This window comes from Protopterus annectens, chromosome 4.part1 (assembly GCF_019279795.1).
Source record: "Protopterus annectens isolate FY-2018-M chromosome 4.part1, PAN1.0, whole genome shotgun sequence".
Taxonomy (NCBI): domain Eukaryota; kingdom Metazoa; phylum Chordata; order Ceratodontiformes; family Protopteridae; genus Protopterus; species Protopterus annectens.
In genome coordinates this window covers 70,188,931-70,206,605 of record NC_056734.1, presented here as the reverse complement: position 1 = coordinate 70,206,605, position 17,675 = coordinate 70,188,931, and the positions used below count along the sequence as shown (strand labels likewise).

Genomic DNA, 17,675 nt, shown 5'->3' with positions numbered 1-17,675 from the left:
CGTCAAGACCCACCAACAGCAGTGGTATTTTCTCACATTCTGGTTCCCTCTGGATCACCAGTGATGTCTCTCTATACTATTGCAGTATTCTTTACAATAGGTATCCCCTGTCAAGGGTTGCCCGATGTCGTGCCTGTATATCAAAGTCTTTAGGTTGTAGTAGAGACACTGTTCATCAAATGTATGCTCACACTCATGGTGTAGGGCATAAAGGTGTCGTAAGGACGTACCATCCTCAGAACTTCTTTTCCAGCAGTCCAAAAGCCATTTTCGATTGTTGGTCTGAAGGCTCGTTCATCTGCTGGTTACCAAGCTGTTTTTTTTTTTTTTTTTTTTTTTTCAGATTGATTAATTTCTTCCAGAAAGGGGAAATGCCAGTGCGGGAGACAGATTCCCCATAAGGATCATCACAAGCAGGGTTTGTTTTGCTTTCGTGCTTCTCACAACCATATGTCTTGTTGCATTTGTCATGCATTTGTTCCAAAGACCTTGTGTAATCATCTCCCTTCCTTAGCTATATACTTGGAGAACCAGTGTCTTAAATTGTTGGCTAAGGGTACTATGGCAGAATCATCCTTACCCAAGGGTCAGCCATGGAAAGCTCGGTCAGATTCTTTGGCTGTACATCCTCCACCAGACGTCCCTCTCAAGGTTAGTGAAAGATTGGAAGACTGCCTGGTTTTTCATTCGGATTCCTCTGCTGTGACCATTTAGAAGGGCAGCATGGATCCATCTCCTCACATGTCTTCAGAGGGTCTAGATTTATAAGAATGAAAGTGCACATGTGCAACTACATAAAAGTCGCCACACAATGCTCGAAAGCTAAAAATAGCGAATGGCCTTGTAAGCAAATTTTTCCCTAGTGAAAAACCTTACGCAGCTGTTTGCTAAAATAAAGTAGTTTAACGTTATAAACAGGTGAGAAGCTTCACACCCCCTAAAGTGGGGGGCTCTGCCTCCCACACCCCCCCTAACTAAATATACCAACACCGAGATCACACTATAGGGAAGGAAAGGGCAACTCTGTGAAGTTGGCTAACCACCTCCTTGCCCTATGACATATTAATTGAATTGCTTAAATGCGATTCGATGAATGTGTTGCTGTTTCCATATTTGCTTAGAAGCATTTTCGTGCTTCTAATATAGACCCTCTTCAGAGGTTTTGATGACATCCATCTCGTATGTTAAGGGGGAACTGCTGCTAATCATTTCCGAAGGGTCTAGGGGTATTCCTCAAATCTTGGTTAGAGAAGATATTCCTACTACACTTATAGAGTGTTGTCAGGGGTTCGAGCCACCTAAGATCATTAGGGCTCTTGTCCCCTTGAAAAAGAAGCAGAAAACTAAGCATCTTTCTCCTGCTCCTAAAGACCCTCAACGTGAATGGCAAGATTTCACACAAGGTCTGTTTAATACCCTGATGGCTTTGAAACTTACTCAGGGGGTCTCAGTTTCTGCTCCCCTACTCCTCGTAAGAGGACACTGGAGCAGGATTCTTCTGATGAGGATGTGGATTCTGATGAAGAATCCTTGACCTATTCTTCCCAGATTCCCTCTTCTTGGACTGTGGTTCTGAGAAGGAGGAATCTATTAGTCCTGATTCTCCTTTTGCGTAGATTTCCTTTGGTGATACAATTTCCCTATGATGGAGTTTAAGTGGGATTGTACTCTGTCTCAGATATCTAGCAAAGGTATTATGAGTTCCTTCAAGTGGAGTTTCCCAAGGCCTGTACTGTCACTCCTGCTCTTGCTGCCAACCCCATGCTCCTAAAAAACCTGATGGGTTTTATAAGGTGCCTGAGGATTACATATTCCTTTACAAATGCCCCATCTGCTGACCCTTTTGTTTCTGTTGCGTCTGATAAGCCATCTAAGCTTTTACCTTTTACAAAGCTGCTCATGTCTGACAAGGACACCAGAACTATGGAGAGGTTGACTAAGAAAATGTGTACTTCTGCAACCTTGGACTTTAGGGTTGTAAATTGCCAGACTTGCATGACCAGGTGTATTTTGGCTGTTCCCATTTAGGCCTGCAAGGTTATTTCAGATTCTTGTGACTCTGAAGGGAAGATTTCAGCTCTTTGTTTACTAGGGTTATCTTGACAAGTAGCTTGACATTCTATTAAATGTAGCTATGATGCAGCTGATGCCTGTCCAGAGCTGCTGTTTTTGGTTCTGTGTTGAGGTATTTCCTGGCTTCAACTTCATCCTTTGCTTGGTGGTATTAAGGCTGCGCTGATGGATGCTCCTCTAGATGACAAACATCTCTTTGGTGCTGCTGCTCTGAGCTGTTTATGTCCCTTCAAGAAAAGGGTAAACCCTTGCAGGATTTGAAACATATTTTTGTTTCACCTGTTCCCAAGTATTAATGGAATTACCCTAGTAAGCCTGCCCTTGTTCGCAGACAGCCTCACCCTTACCACAGAGGTAAAAAGGGTGGAAGAAGGGCTCCTCAGTCTCCTTTTCAGATAAGCCAGGCTCTGTCTGACTATCGTCGCCCTTCTCTTCTCAGTCATGTTACTCTTTCTCTTTCCCTGTCCATTCCAGTTTGATTAAAGATCAAATTTCTTGGGTTGTATTAATATGGTTTGGACACCCCCCCCCCCCATCCCGCAATTTGGGCATTCCTCAGCCTCTTCAGGGACAGCTGCCCTTTTTTCAGTGGTGCTTTGGGGCTTGTTGTCCCAAGGAACAATTCAGAAAGCTCCAGCTTCTCAAAAGGGGAACGATTTTACTCCAGAATGTTTCTGGTCTCCAGGAAAGAAGGTACCTGGAGACCCATTCTGGAACTCTCTCAGCTAAACAACTTTTTGAAGGTTCTTTCCTTTTGGATGTAATCCCTTCAAACTTTGTTTCCTCTTCTTCTTCCTCAGGCCTTTCTAGTTTCCATGGGTCCCAAAGATGCTGGTCTCCATATCCCTATTAATCCCCTTTTCAGGAGGTCTGTACATTTCTCTATTGCTTACTTGAATTTTCAGTTCTTTGCTTTGCCCTTTGACCTCTATACTGCCCCAAGGGTCTTCACCAAATGCCTCGCTGCTGTGATTGCTTTTTGAAGATTGAGGGGAATTCAGATCTTTCCTTACCTGGACAAGGACAACATGCTCATTCATGCTTCTTCTCCAGAGATTTTACTTAAGCATCTTCACTTTGCTGTTTGTCTCCTTACATTACAGTGAATTTCCAAAAGTCGTACCTAAGCCCTTAAGCATCTTCACTTTGCTATTTGTCTCCTTAGATTACAGTGAATTTCCAAAAGTCATTCCTAAGCCCTTCTCAGGCTCATGTTTTCTAGGGTGCAGGTTCCAGTCTATTCCAATCCTGACATGTACAGTGGATATAAAAAGTTTACACACCCCTGTTAAAATGCCAGGTTTTTGTGATATAAAAAAATGAGACCACAATAAAGCATTTCAAAACTTTTCCTACCTTTAATGTGACCTATAACCTGTACAATTTAGTTGAAAAACAAAACACATTTGGTAGGGGAGAAATAAAAAAAGTACAATAAGCAGATTGCATAAGTGTGCACACCCTTAAACTAATACTTTGTTGAAGTACCTTTTGAATTAATTATAGCATTCAGTCTTCTTGAGTAAACACCTGTCATCAATTAGAGACTCTGATTAACCCTAAATAAAAATTCAGCTGACCTAGTAAGATTTTCCTGACATTTACTCAGTTGCCTGCTACAGCAAACGCCATAGTTCACAGAGAGCTTACAAAACATCAAGGGGATCTCATTGTCAGTCAGGAGAAGGGTACAAAACAATTTCCACAGCATTGGCTATACTATGGAACACAGTGAAGACAGTCATCAAAAAGTGGAGAAAATATGGGCCAACAGTGACATTGCAAAGAACTAGACATCCCTCCAAAATTGATGAAAAGGCAAGACGAAAACTGTTCAGGGAGGCTGCCAAGAGACCTGCAGGAATTTCTGGCAAGTACTTGTTGTGTACTACAGGTGACAACAATCTTCCATATTCTTCATATGTCTGGGCTGTGGTGTAGAGTTGCAAGACGTAAGCCTTTTCTTACACACAAAAACATCCAGGCCTGGCTAAAATTTGCAAAACAATACATCAGGTCTCCCAAAGGCATGTGGAAAAATGTGTTATGGTCTGATGAGACCAAGGTTGAACTTTTTGGCCACAATTCCAAAAGGTACGTTTGGCGCAAAACAACACTTCGCATCACCAAAAGAACACCATCCCCATGGTGAAGCATGGTGGTGGCAGTATCATGCTTTGGGGTTGCTTTTCTTTAGCTGGAACTGGTGTTTTAGTCAAGGTAGAGGGAATTATGAACAGTTCCAAATACCAGTCACTTTCTACCCAAAACCTTCAGGTGTCTGCTAGAAAGCTGAAGATGAAAAGGGATTTCACCTTTCAGCATGACAATGACCCCAAGCATACATCCAAATCAACAAAAGAATGGCTTCACCACAAGAAACTTAAAGTTTTGGATTGGCCCAGCCAGAGCCCAGACCTAAATTCAACAGAAAATCTGTGAGGTGACCTGAAGAGGGCTGTGCACAAGAGATGCCCTCGCAATCTGACAAATGTGGAACACTTTTGCAAGGAAGAGTGGGCAAATATTGCTAAGTCATGATGTGCCATGCTGATAGACTCCTACCCAAGAAGACTGAATGTTGTAATTAAATCAAAAGGTGCTTCAACAAAGTATTAGTTTAAGGGTGTGCATACTTGTGCAACCAGCTTTTATTATACATTTTTTTATTTTTTATATTTTTTTCCCCTAACAGATTTGTTTTTCAATTGAATTGTACAAATTAAAGGTCACATTAAAGGTGGGAAAAGTTTTGAAATGATTTATTGTGGTCATATTTATTTTATGCTACAAAAACCTGGCATTTTAACAGGGGTTTGTAAACTTTTTATATCCACTGTATGTTTCCTCCCAAGGCTTTAACTCTGATTGCATTCTTTCAATCCCTTCTTCCTATGGACTCCATTATAGCCAGGGAGTTTCTAAGGACTCTGGGAGACATGGCTTCTACCATTCTTACACTTCCTCGGTGAAGTTTCATGTGAGAAAGCTCCAGTGGTTCCTAAAGTCAGTCTGGGTTCCCCTTCTCCCATGCCTCAGACTGGAACTTCATTGATGGATTTATCAGATATTCCTCAATCCAGCGCTTCCTTTTCAACCTCCATTCCTCACTCAGGAAATCTTTACAGATGCATCAGACTTGGGCTGGGGGGGCTCCTTTGGTCCTCTGAAAGTGCATGGCCTTTGATCTCTTCATCGATAGAATAACCACATCATTATTAAAGAGATGAGAGCTCTTCTCCTGGCCCTTCAGGCCTTTCATTCTCTTTTCCTTCCAAGGCCCCTCAAAATCTTCACAGACATGCCACAGTTTGTTTATTTATTTATTTTATTTATTTATTGGCATTATTTTTACAGAGAAAGTCCACTGGGCCATAAAAAGCCCATTTTCAGTGGAGGCCCCGGGAGAAAACCCCCAGGACAAAATAATTTAAATACATGTTTACAAAGTATTATAACATAATCAGCAAAAATAAACAGAGAAAAATCCAGAGTATCCATAGGATCAAATTAACATGAGCAAATTAAAATGCATGTTTGCAAAGTATCATGACATAATCAGCAAAAATAGAGGAAATTCAGAGTATCCATAGGAGCAAATTAAAATGAGTAAAATCCACCAGAATAAGGTAGACAAGTGCTACAGAATTTGTGCCTTTAGTAGTTAAATTGAAGATAATATAGAGATGAGTACAGAATGAATAGAAAGTATCAGTGGCAATTCAAGGTAGTTACAAAAAGATTAAGGTTAATAACAGGAGGAAAACAAATGAATACATTCTCAGTCAGTAAGAGTGCAGAGAAAAGTTAATTTTAGGCTTTTGTCTGTTACAGATATAGTGCAAGAGATCGAGTGGTTAGAGAGGCTAGATAGTGTAGGAGCAATACAAGGTAGTTAAACTGGCTAGATAACATAGAGGCAGTGCTGAGACTGATGCATAGAAAGAGTCAAGTAATGGCTTCTTAGATAATAGGAAGCGCATTAGTACAGTTACATATCCAGTTAGAAAAGAGATGATTATGAAGGGCAGTTTTGAAATTAGAGGGATGTTATTCACTACATATAGAGGAGGGGGAGGTATTCCATAATCTGGTAATGATCCAGGAGTCTAGGACTTTTCCTGCAGGTAGGTTAGGTTTATGAATTTGGAGTATGTGTTGGTGTTCTGATCGTAGAGGCCTAAGAGGGGAGTAGGGGGCAAGTAAGGAGCTGAGAGCAGGGCAGTCTAATGGTTTATGGATGAGTTTATGTAGGTGGTTAGCTGTATGAGTAATAGGTAATGAGGGAATTCTAGCCATTGTAGTTTCCTTAAGGCTATGCAATGATGGGAGGAGTGGCGACAACCTGTAGTGAATTTGGCAATCTTGTTGTAGCAGGACTCTAGTTTTAGTTTCAGGGAAGACTGTAAGTTAATTAACAATGGTGCACCATAGGTTAAAGATGGTAGTAGTTAGGTGAGGGCAAGAGCTTGTTTAGTTGGTAAGCATAGAAACCTGTTATGCCTGTGTAGTAGCCCTAGTTTTTTGTGTGTTTTGCTGATATTTGATTGGATGTGCAGGTCGAACTTTAGGTTTTCATCCATTATGACTCCTAATAGTTTGGTATTGGCTACTAATTTGATTTTTATAGAGTTTAGTGAGAGTACCATAGTAATGTAGTACATCAGCAAGCAAGGGGGAACAAGGTCTTATCTCTTTTGCAGACTAGATCTTCAGGTTTGAGAACTAGCTGCACAGCATCAGGTGACTCTTCAGGCAGTTTACATTCTCTCAGATGAGAACATTGTGGCAAATTCTGTGAGCAGATCCATAACACAAACGAATGAGTAGATATTTCACAGAGATGTGTTTCTGGATATTGCCCACCAGTGGGGTACTCCTCAAGTGATCTTTTTACCTCCCCTCAAAACAGACAGCTTCCTTTCTTTTACACCAGAGTCCCATATTATGTGGCTTAGAAAGTGGACACCCTGTTTTTTCTTGGAAGGGGATGTTTCTTTATGCCTTCCCTTCCCTTCCTCTCTAACCCATGTCCTGTTCAAGATAGAACAGGATGCTTCCAAAATCTTATTGATGACTCCCTTGTGGCCCAGACAGCATTGGTTCCCTCTTCTTCTGCATTTAGCCCAGGGCAATCATCACAAGTTACCTCATAGGGGGGACCTACTTACACAAGATAAACGGGTCTCTCATCTTTTCCCACTTGTCCACTCTTAAACTGATATTGTGGGTGATAGGGTTTTGATCCTTTTTAGGCACCTTTTTTCGAGGACATGCTTCAAGTCCTGCAGAATACAGGAAACCTACTACCAGAAAATCTTATTTATCCAAATAAAAGAGATTTTCTGTCTGGTGTCTTTCTTGTAACCTACATCCACTTACTGTGGAAGTTCCTTTGGTTCTCAGTCTTATTTGTGTGAATTGCTGAATGCTGGGTTGACATATTATTTTGCTATTTCTGCTTGTCTGTCATTGATTTCCTCTTCACTTCTAGATTCGAGGTCAAACAATTTCTTAAAAGGCATCCTTCACATTAAGCCTCCCAGGAGGCATATTCTTTCTTCCCGGAACCTTATTTTGTTTTGGAAAAATTGACTCAGACTCCTTTTAAGCCTGCAGCTTTACCTTCCATACAGCATTGTTCCTGGATGACTGTTCTTTTTTTAGCCCCTGCCTCAGCCAGATGGGCATCTGAGCTGCCTCTTAATCTATTCATTTGCCCACTGCTTTCCCTTCTCCACAATCTGCTAGTGGGAAGGTTCTTCACATTTGGGATTTGCATAAACAATTCCGATATTATGTAGATAAAGCTATTTGTAAATCTGAGCAGCTTTCTGTTTTTTTTTATTCTAGGTCTTTAGGTTTGGTTGTTTCCAAGAAAACCATTTCTTTTTTGGATTTCTAAAGCCCATTTCCTTTTGTCATGGGCAAAAGCCTTCCTTTTGCTAAGGCTCATTCTACCAGGGTTGTGGCTTCTTCTAGTGCTTTTTATGAAGGTTTGGATACTAATTCTATTCTTGAGGCAGCTGCTTGGACTTCTGTGTATACTTTTACCAAGACCTGTAAGTTGGATGTTATTTCTAGGGCTAGAAATGGATTTGCCAGGGCTGTCCTGCTTGGTATTCTTGAGGGCTGTGCTGGGTCTTTCTCCTCCCAACTTTCTTCCTGAGCTTTTGAACTCTCTGTATCGTAAAGAATCCCACAATGCTGATATAGGAGGACACAGTACATGCAGTTGTATAAAATCTTACCATAACAGTAGATGTCCTTCTGTTCACTGTTGCAGTATTTGGTCCCTCCCTCCTCCCCCTGATCCTTTTCTCCTTCTGGATGTACATGTTCCCTCCTTTTCTCCTTAGACTGTCATTCCTCCTGGGGCTTTTCAGTTCTGAGGATGGCATGTCTGTACATCACCGTGCGCAGGGAGCATATGTGTGACATATGTGTTCCCTATTACAACCTAAAGGCTTTGGTATACTGGCCGGATGTCATGCTACTCTTGGCAGGAGATTCTTATTGTAAAGAATACTGCAACAGTGGAGAGAAAGACCTATACTGTTTTGGTAAGATTTTACATAACTGTACTTTCTGTTAATGTTGTCAAATGTTTGTCTTCCTTCCACAAAACCAAATTGATCCATACCTATCAATTTTGGCATCACCATTGTCATTCTTTTAGCCATTATAGCCATAAGCACTTTATAATCACAGTTTAGGATTGAAATGGGCCTGTATGAAGCTTGATCTGATGGGTCTTTATCCTCTTTAGGTGTTACAGCCACCACTGCTTTCTTCCAGGATGTTGGTGCTTCTCTTCCTCTTAAAATACTGTTAAACAAAACCTTCCAGATCTTTATCAGTGTTTTACCTCCTAGCTTCCAAACTTCCAGAGGAATACCGTCTGTTCCAATGGACTTTCCTGTGGATTGGTTATACATCACCATTTTTATCTCTTCTTCTATACTAACTGTTAGTAATTAAGCCTCCTCTACCTGTAACCTTGGCATATTTAATTCTTCCATGAACATTTCCATTGTACCATTTCTTGATTTCCCTATTTCTCTGCTTTATACAAACTTTCATAAAAATTCTGAAATATGTATAGTACCTCTACATAATTTCTTGTTTTCTTCCTTGTTTTACACTCCTCAAGCTTAGTGACAGCCCTTTCTAATTGATGTCAGTCTTATTGGTCTTGGGGAGTGCATTGAGGACCTGTTCCCTAGTGATAGCTGAGTAAGTTATGATGGAGGACATTTCTTGAGATGTGTCTTGGGGAAGGGAGGTAAAATTGGAGTTTAATTTATCTGCCAGTAGATTTGCTATTTCCTCCATCCCAATGTAGGTGGCTCCACTGAAAATTCCTTTGGCATATTGGTGTGTATTGCCTTTGAGATTGCAGATGTAGCTGAAGAATGCCTTGAGATTGTCTTTTGCCTGTGAGGCTACATTTACTTCAAATTTGGATTTTGTAGACTTAATTAGTGCCCTGAGTTGCTTATTTAGTTTGATGCTGGACATTGCAGTTCTTATTTTTGGCCATAATTTTCTTCCTTTTGTTGTACAACCTGTTCATGTTGGGATTCCACCAGGGGGGCTTGTGTTTTGTGTTTGTCCTGTGCTTATTTCAGGTGGGAACAGCTGCCTCATGCTTGTAAAGGGTTTCTGGGAACATCTCTTGGTTTGAAGAGAGTGCTTGAGATTTTGCATGAGTGTTACATAGTAGTAGGAAGTTTGCCTTGGAATAATTTCTAAAACAAAGTTTTAGCTGGGGTTGCAGGTTTCATTTTTATTTCAAGGGAGATTAAGTCAAGAGCTGGAGATGGTAATATGATCACTATCATATGCATAGAGGTATTTATGTTAAATTGCATCCCCTAAGTGCATTCAGAATACCTTGAAGTATATGTATTTGAATAGCTCAGTTGTATAGATGAAATATGCCTTATTGCAGACTGCTACCTGTAATTCCATCAGCCATTTGTAATGGTTGCAGTGGCAATGATGGAATCTCACCCCCTCCCTCCCATTGATTGTCCAACTCTTAGGCCAGTGGCCAGACTCATCAAATTGCCTATCTCTGGTATATCCCCAAACCTGTCCTATTCGACAAACTTGATATTGCAGTTGTAGCTTTTTAGTCGTGAACATTTCTAAATGAATGAAAGAACTGTGGGCTCTTTCTGCATAAATGGAATATTTGAATTTTTATAACAGTTATTTAGTGGTAAAAACTAACAAGGCATCTTTGTCCAACAGATAATCAGCTTTTCATAATATATTCACTGTGCAAACTGTTGCTGCAGAAGCAAAGATGCCTACCTGCCAAAATTTCAATGACTGTAGGTTTATAAAAGTATCTTTTCTATGTATTTGACAAAGTATAAGTTGCTTGTTGGGATGTCTTTAGCCACAGTTTTGCTATTTTGACATTTTTCTTTCATACAGAACACCTTTGGATCCAATTCCTACTCCACGGTTGAATAATCCGGTATCATCATTTTCTCCATATGCTTCACCTGATACTGCGGATTTTGAAGACCCCGAACTTACAGGTTTGAGAATTGATTGTAAATATACTGTAGAACGATGTGCTGCCTTAGACAATTTTGTACTAGTGTAGTATAAAACTGTCTGTGCTGCCAACTTACTTTTTATCTAATTTAATTTCATAACTTCTTTTAAGCTGAAGAGATGGAAGAACATGAACGTTGCACTGCACTGTTTGCTGTAGATGACTCCACCTATAAAGACAGGTTATCAGAACCTTCTGTGAAGATTACTGAATTGGATGAAGTAAGGATTATATTCCACATATACTGTTTGAAATCATTAATGAATAACTGTGTTAGTCTGCATCCATTTTTGATTTTGGACTTAACTGTTCAACTGTTTCAAAGTATATGTTTTTACAAAATATCTTTTTTTCACTCTGTCCTAACTTATCTACCTTTAAATGGGAGCACACTTTTTTACCTTTGTGGTTAAAAGTTGGTAAATGTGTAAAACTACTTTTTGTGTGGAAAAATTGTGTTTATTTTACTATTTTGGGGCTGTACAAAATGTTTAAAGTGCTTTTTACTGTGATTTTACTTTTTTGCTAATTTCCTATTTTACTACTTATAATTGCTGATAAGTTTTCACAAGAAACAAGAACCATTTTCGACTTGACCATGGAAGAGAGTACCATTCCTTTGGCTGGACCTTCATCCGGACACACAAAAAAAAAAAAGAAAAAAAAATGTTAAACACCCTTTTCCAACACAGCAGGCTATAATTTACCTCAATCAAAAGCTGGTTCCTCAGACCACTCAGTTTTTCTTGCTGATCTTACTGGTATAGTCTATACACCTACCATGGGCAAGGGGTTAGCCACATCCTCTGCAGCTGTTAAATTCCCCTAACTCAGCAAGGGAGAGTCACGTCAGTCATGGGAGAAAGAGCAGAGAATGTATCCCTGTTTAGCATGAATGTTGTGCCTTTCCCTGGAGAAGCTGTTGCTGGCAGTAGTGGGCATATTTTTCCACAATTTCCCGATAAAAAGAGACAGAAAACTAAACACTTTTCATCTCCCGTGTCATTTACTCTGGACAGGAATAATTTACTGGGCTTGACTCAGGGTCTTTTGTGGCCTCATGATCCTTGCGCAAGGTAGTTTTAGTAAAAGAAAAAGGTATTCCAGTGTCCCTGAATAAGTTTAAGAAGTGGAATCTTTAGGGGATTGTGAATGGGCAGGTGCATTTTTTAATCCTTGGGTTTCTGATTCAGATTCTGAGGAGAGTGTGGTATCCATTTCTCCCTGTGAGAAGTTTTATTTCTGTAACAGTATTTCCAGGATGAACAAATATTTTCAGTGAGAGAATGCTGTGGTTTCTTAAGAAAATGTTATGATTTATTACAACTCGAATTTCCAGAACCTTCACCTGTCCCTTCAGTTTTGTCAGCCTGGAAGATGTTTTTGGCACAACCCATGGATGTTCTTCGTGTTTCACTGTTGCAGTCATTACATTTGAGTAATCTGCTGGCAGGTTGCCCTCAGTCGGCCTGAATTCCAAAGTCTTGGGTCCTGCATCGGTTGCTGTCTCCTCTTCCATGACGTCAGGTCATCAGGGGTATAAAACAAGCAGCCGACGCCATTTGCTTTAGTCTTTCTTGCCACATGGTGCCCGAAGCAAAAGCATTTCGCAAGTGCCAGTCGTCCGACATCTGAAATATTCGAGTTTGAGTTTCAGAACCAAAGTCTTCACTAAAGCTAAGTACCCCATTGGGGAAACTTTTTTCTTGCTCCATACCGATGTTAGAAAAAGTCAATAATTATATTACTTGTGGGAAGCAAATACCTCATAAGGATTTCCATTTATACTGTATTCCTTGCCTAGGCCCTGATCACAACGTGACTGGATGTTGGTTTTGTGCTATATTTAACCAACACACTATTAAGCGTCGGTATAGTTTTGCCTCAAAGTATTTTGGAAACAGATTTAACTACCCAGAAATGATGTTGGATAGCAGTCCGACTACTGGAGTACATAAAAAATGCAAAGAAAAGGACAGAGAGAGACAGTCGAGGTCCAAAACTGACGACGAAGCTTCTCCTAAGCCAGTCGCCAGTTCGCCGGTACTCAGTGAGGTGCTTTCGCAGCCCCTGATACCCGCTACTTTCGAGTCGCAAGCCCCTACCGACACCCATGTGGAGTCCGGCATGCCACGATATACTCCAAAAGTATTGGACCCACGGATGTATCTCCCTCGGATGGGTCCGGAGCTGCTGAGCAGGCACCGGCTTCTGAGGGTGTATTCAGGCCTCAACATTTTTATATCAAACCGATGACAGCTGCAAAACCAAAGACAAAAGCAACTTCTAAAACTAAAAAAATGACGCATGAGCCACGTGCACAGGCCTCTATGCCTAACAAACAGATGATCAAAATGGCTGAAGACCTTATTACCTTGATCAGGGGTTCCCATCCCCCTCCAGATAAGAGGCCTAGGCAAGACACTGATTATGAATCTTCAGATCAGGTTTCTATTTCTTCTGATTCCTCTTCTGATCAGGAATTATCTGTACCTCCCTATGAGGATTCTGATGAAGAGGAGTCTATATCATCTGCATCACCTCCTGAGGATTATTCATTTGGAGAAACCTTGCATACTTTGAGGGAGCATTTTCACTGGGAGAGTCAAGATTTCTCAGACTCAGAAAAGAGGCTCAGGGATTTCCTTCTTCTCCCTCAGCACAGGCCTTTAGCCATACCCCCTGTTTTAGACATTGTGGATGATGTGTTTTCGGAGTCAAGCTTGACCCCTGACTCCTTACCTCCGGCTCCCAGCAAGCCTGACAGATGTTACAGGGTCCCTGACTCTCACAAATTTTTATTTAGAAACCCTGCTGATCCTGAAACTATTTCACAGGGTCCAAAGGGAGTTAAGGCGTCAACAGCAAAAAAATCCTACCCCCTCTGACAGAGATTCAAGGGCACTGGATAGATGGGGAAAAAATGTTTATACATCTGCAACCTTGGCAATTAGGGCCCTAAACTGCCAGTTTCATATGCTCAAGTATCAACAACATGTTATGGGATTGCTGAAACAGAAAATGATGTTGATTTCTGAATGTGCAGAAAATAAAGAATTACAGGAATTATTGCATGCAGCTGAACAGGTTGGAAAGCATACTTTGCAATGTGGTTTTGATTCTTTAGAGGCCTCCTGCAGGGCAGCAGTTACTGGATCTGTGATTAGGAGGCATGCCTGGCTAAAGGAACAAAATTTGCCTGATCATGTTAAAGCTAAATGACTAGATGCACCTTTACAGCATGATACTCTGTTTGGTATTAAGGCAGAAGAGGTTTTAAAGAAAATGGGAAGACAAAGCTAAGTCTATGCAAACTGTAAAAGACTTCTTACAAGTGCAGCCAACAAGATTCATTAGACACTGGCCTACAAAAAATGGTCCTTTCCTTTGTCAGACAGAGCTCAAAGGGGCAAATCCAGACACCCTAAGGGTTCCAGATACCAGGCACAAGATTCATACAGGTCAAAGCAATGGGGCGCTTCTACCTCCAAATCTGAAGGAGATAAAGCTCAAACCTACAGAAAACAGTCCCAATGACTTCCCTCTCCCTTAACCAAGCACTTAACTTTTGGCAGCACCCTTAGGGGGAAAAGTAGCACTTTTTGCTCAGAATTGGCAGTTAATAACCCAGGACAAGTGGGTGCTAAACATAGTATCACAGGGATACAGATTCCATTTCCATACTCTGCCAATGGCAAACGGTTGGCCAGATCTGCCAAAAAATCAATGAGCAGAGGCACAGAAACAGGTTACGTCCCTCATGGATATGGGGGCCATTCAGCCAGTACCAGAACAGAAAAAAGGACAAGGTTTTTACTCAGGACTGTTCTTGGTACCCAGAAAGGACAAGGCCTGGCGGCTATTACTGGATTTATCAATTTTTAACACATACCTGGACATTCCAAAATTCAAAATGATGACTTTGCAGCAGCTTCTGCCCATGCTGGGCAAGAATGCTTAGCTGGTGACATTAGACCTAAAAGAGGCATACCTGCATGTCCCAATAAGGCAGTCGTGCAGAAGATACCTCAGATTCAAGGCTGGGTTAATGCATTACCAATTCTCTGCACTGCCCTTTGGCTTATCTACTGCGCCCAGGGTCTTTACAAAGTGCCTGGCACCAGTAATTGCATTTTGCAAACAAAGAAGTATTCATATATATCCTTACTTGGATGACTGTCTCATTCAAGCAGAGAACAAGGACATTTTTCTTCAACACCTGGCATTTGTGAAAAGGCTTCTAACATGCCTATGGTACACAATAAACGAAAAGAAATCACAACTGGTACCCTCTCATAAGATAACATTCCTGGGTGCAAGCTTGAATACAACTGCCCAGATGGCTTACCTCATGCCAGACAAGCAAAGGCAACTGACTACTTACTTCAAACTGATGGCAACAAAAACCCAGTTATCTGCAAGACAAATTCTGCAGGTTTTGGGCTTCATGGCATCCTGCATCCTACTGATTCCATATGCAAGACTGCAAATGAGGAAACTTCAGTGGTACCTAAAAAGTTTATGGAGTCAACATTGTCACACTCTGGAAACAATGATTCCTCTCATTCCCTGTCTACAACAGGAGTTTCTATGGTGGGCAAAGGCATGTCATCAAAACATGGGATGGGCCTTCACTCTACCCCCTGCCAGCCAAACCTTAACAACAGATGCATCAAATTATGCCTGGGGGGGCCCACATGGCAGGAAGATGCATTCAGGGCATATGGACCCCAAAACAAATGCATCTACATATCAACCAGAAAGAGATGCTAGCTGTTCAGAATGCCCTGACAGCCTTCAAGGACTTACTTCAGCCAGGACAACTTTTGATAAAGACGGACAACACCACGGTCATGTGGTATATAAACAAGCAGGGGGGCACGCACTCATACCCCCTTTGCAGATTAGCCATGGCACTGTGGGACACAGTTTTGACTTACCAAATACATCTTCAAGCTCAATTCCTGCCAGGAAAGCAAAATACTCTGGCAGACGATTTAAGCAGAAACCTTATGGATCCTCATGAGTGGAAACAAGACCTACAAGTCTTCAGCATGATAACAAAGAAATGGGGGAGCCCAGACATAGATCTATTTGCCTCTCCTCAAAATTATCAATTGAAATGATTCTGCACAAGGACTTATCACAGACAAGCATGGAAAGTGGACGCCCTATCCTTCAGTTGGAAAAACCTATCAGTTTACACCTTTCCTCCACTGCCTGTTCTTCCCAAGGTCCTTCTAAAAGTCAGACAAGAGAAACCAAAGATGATACTAATTGCCCCGGACTGGCCCCGCCAGTACTGGTACCCAATCCTAAGGAACTTGTCTCAATACCCAGCTTGGACCTTACCTCAAAGACCTCAACTACTGTCCCAGTAAAACAATCAGATCCTGCACAATCAACTCCAGACACTGACCCTGGTAGCATGGCTGATCATGTAGTTATACAAACAACACCTCTCAGTAAAGCTGTGATGGATGTCATTTTGGAAGCCAGAAGGCCTAGTACTAGGAAAATCTTATGCTAATAAATGGAAGAGATTATGTGCTTGGAATCAAGCACAAGGAACTGATACAGCAGAACCAAATATTCCTCACATATTACAATACTTGACTGAGATGCTTGACAAATGCCTATCTTTCTCATCAATTAAAATCCATGCCTCTACCATTTCGGCTCATTACAATACAGAGCCACCAATCTTTTCTCATCCTTTACTAAAGCAGTATCTTAGAGGATCCAAAAATGTAAGGCCTTCTAGAAGATCACCAATACCTGCATGGGACCACAATTATGTTTTGGAAAAGCTCACCCTGCCTCCATTTGAACCAGCTGCTACTGCTGATCTAAAGTTCTTATCATGGAAAACAGCTCTGCTACTAGCAATTACTTCAGCAAGAAGAGTCTCAGAGCTACAGGCTCTCATGGCTGTGGAGCCTTTTATCATATTTTACCCAGACAGGGTGTCTCTGAGGACAAATCCAACATTTATGCCTAAGGTGGTTTCCAGTGTGGCTAAACTATTCATCTGCCAACGTTTTATCCAAATCCGCAGAACAAGGGGGAGAGAATTCTGCACTCCTTGGACGTACACAGACAGCTAAGATTCTACTTGAGCAGGACTAAAGCTCTAAGAAAAACTGAGCAATTACTAGTGACATATGCTGCAGGATCAGAAGGAAAGGCTATTTCAAAGTAGACTATTTCTAAGTGGATAAGCCACTGAATTTGTTTCTGCTACTTACACCATGGTAAACCTGTGCCCAAGGGCATTAGGTCTCATTCCACCAGAGCTGCAGTACTTCAGCAGCCTTTCTCAGAGGAGTACCAACCAAAGACGTTCTAGAGGCTGCTACTTGGAGTTCTGTTCACACCTTTACAAAGCATTATCATTTGCCTCTCTACTCTAAGTCCAGGGCAGAGTTTGCCACTGCAGTTCTGCAGGGCCTTATAGCCGCACCTAATGCTATTTAGCTCCAGCCTCCCAACCATAGCTTTGGGATTCTACCCAAATGTAATGACTGCAACAGTGAAACATGAAGAACATATTACAGTTGTGTACACTTACCATAAATGTAGATGTTCGAGTGTATTCACTGTTGCAGTCCAGGTTACCCACCCGCCATCCCCCTTTCATTCTGGTGTTTATCTTTCCTTCTCTATTTTCTACAACCCATGTGGTGTATTTGCTTGTAGATGAAGGTAAAGTTTATATTGATGCATGTATATATATTTTTGCTACCTTTTTGGGGGTACCTGACCTCTGGGACAAGAAAAACTAATGGCGTTGGCTGCTTGTTTTATACCCCTAATGACCTGACGTCATGGAAGAAGAGACGGCAACCAACTCAGGACCCAAGACTTTGGAATTCAGGGCGACTGAGGGCAACCTGCCAGCAGATTACCCAAATGTAATGACTGCAACTGTGAATACACTCGAACATCTACATTTATGGTAAGTGTACACAACTGTACTTTTCAGCTGACCGTCAGCCTACTGTTCCTAAGAAATTAGATAGATTGT

General features: G+C 41.3%; 1 protein-coding gene across 2 annotated transcripts in view; it reads left to right on the top strand.

The window, feature by feature from the left end:
- The window catches only part of ZBBX (zinc finger B-box domain containing), a 2,136,907-nt gene that overhangs the window by 1,089,887 nt on the left and 1,029,345 nt on the right, over nt 1-17,675 (top strand). For both annotated transcript variants that reach the window (XM_044069997.1, XM_044069996.1), the window contains exons 11-12: nt 10,522-10,628; nt 10,760-10,869. In XM_044069997.1, coding sequence (XP_043925932.1) covers nt 10,522-10,628; nt 10,760-10,869 — 217 coding nt within the window. The remainder of the gene's footprint in view (nt 1-10,521; nt 10,629-10,759; nt 10,870-17,675) is intronic.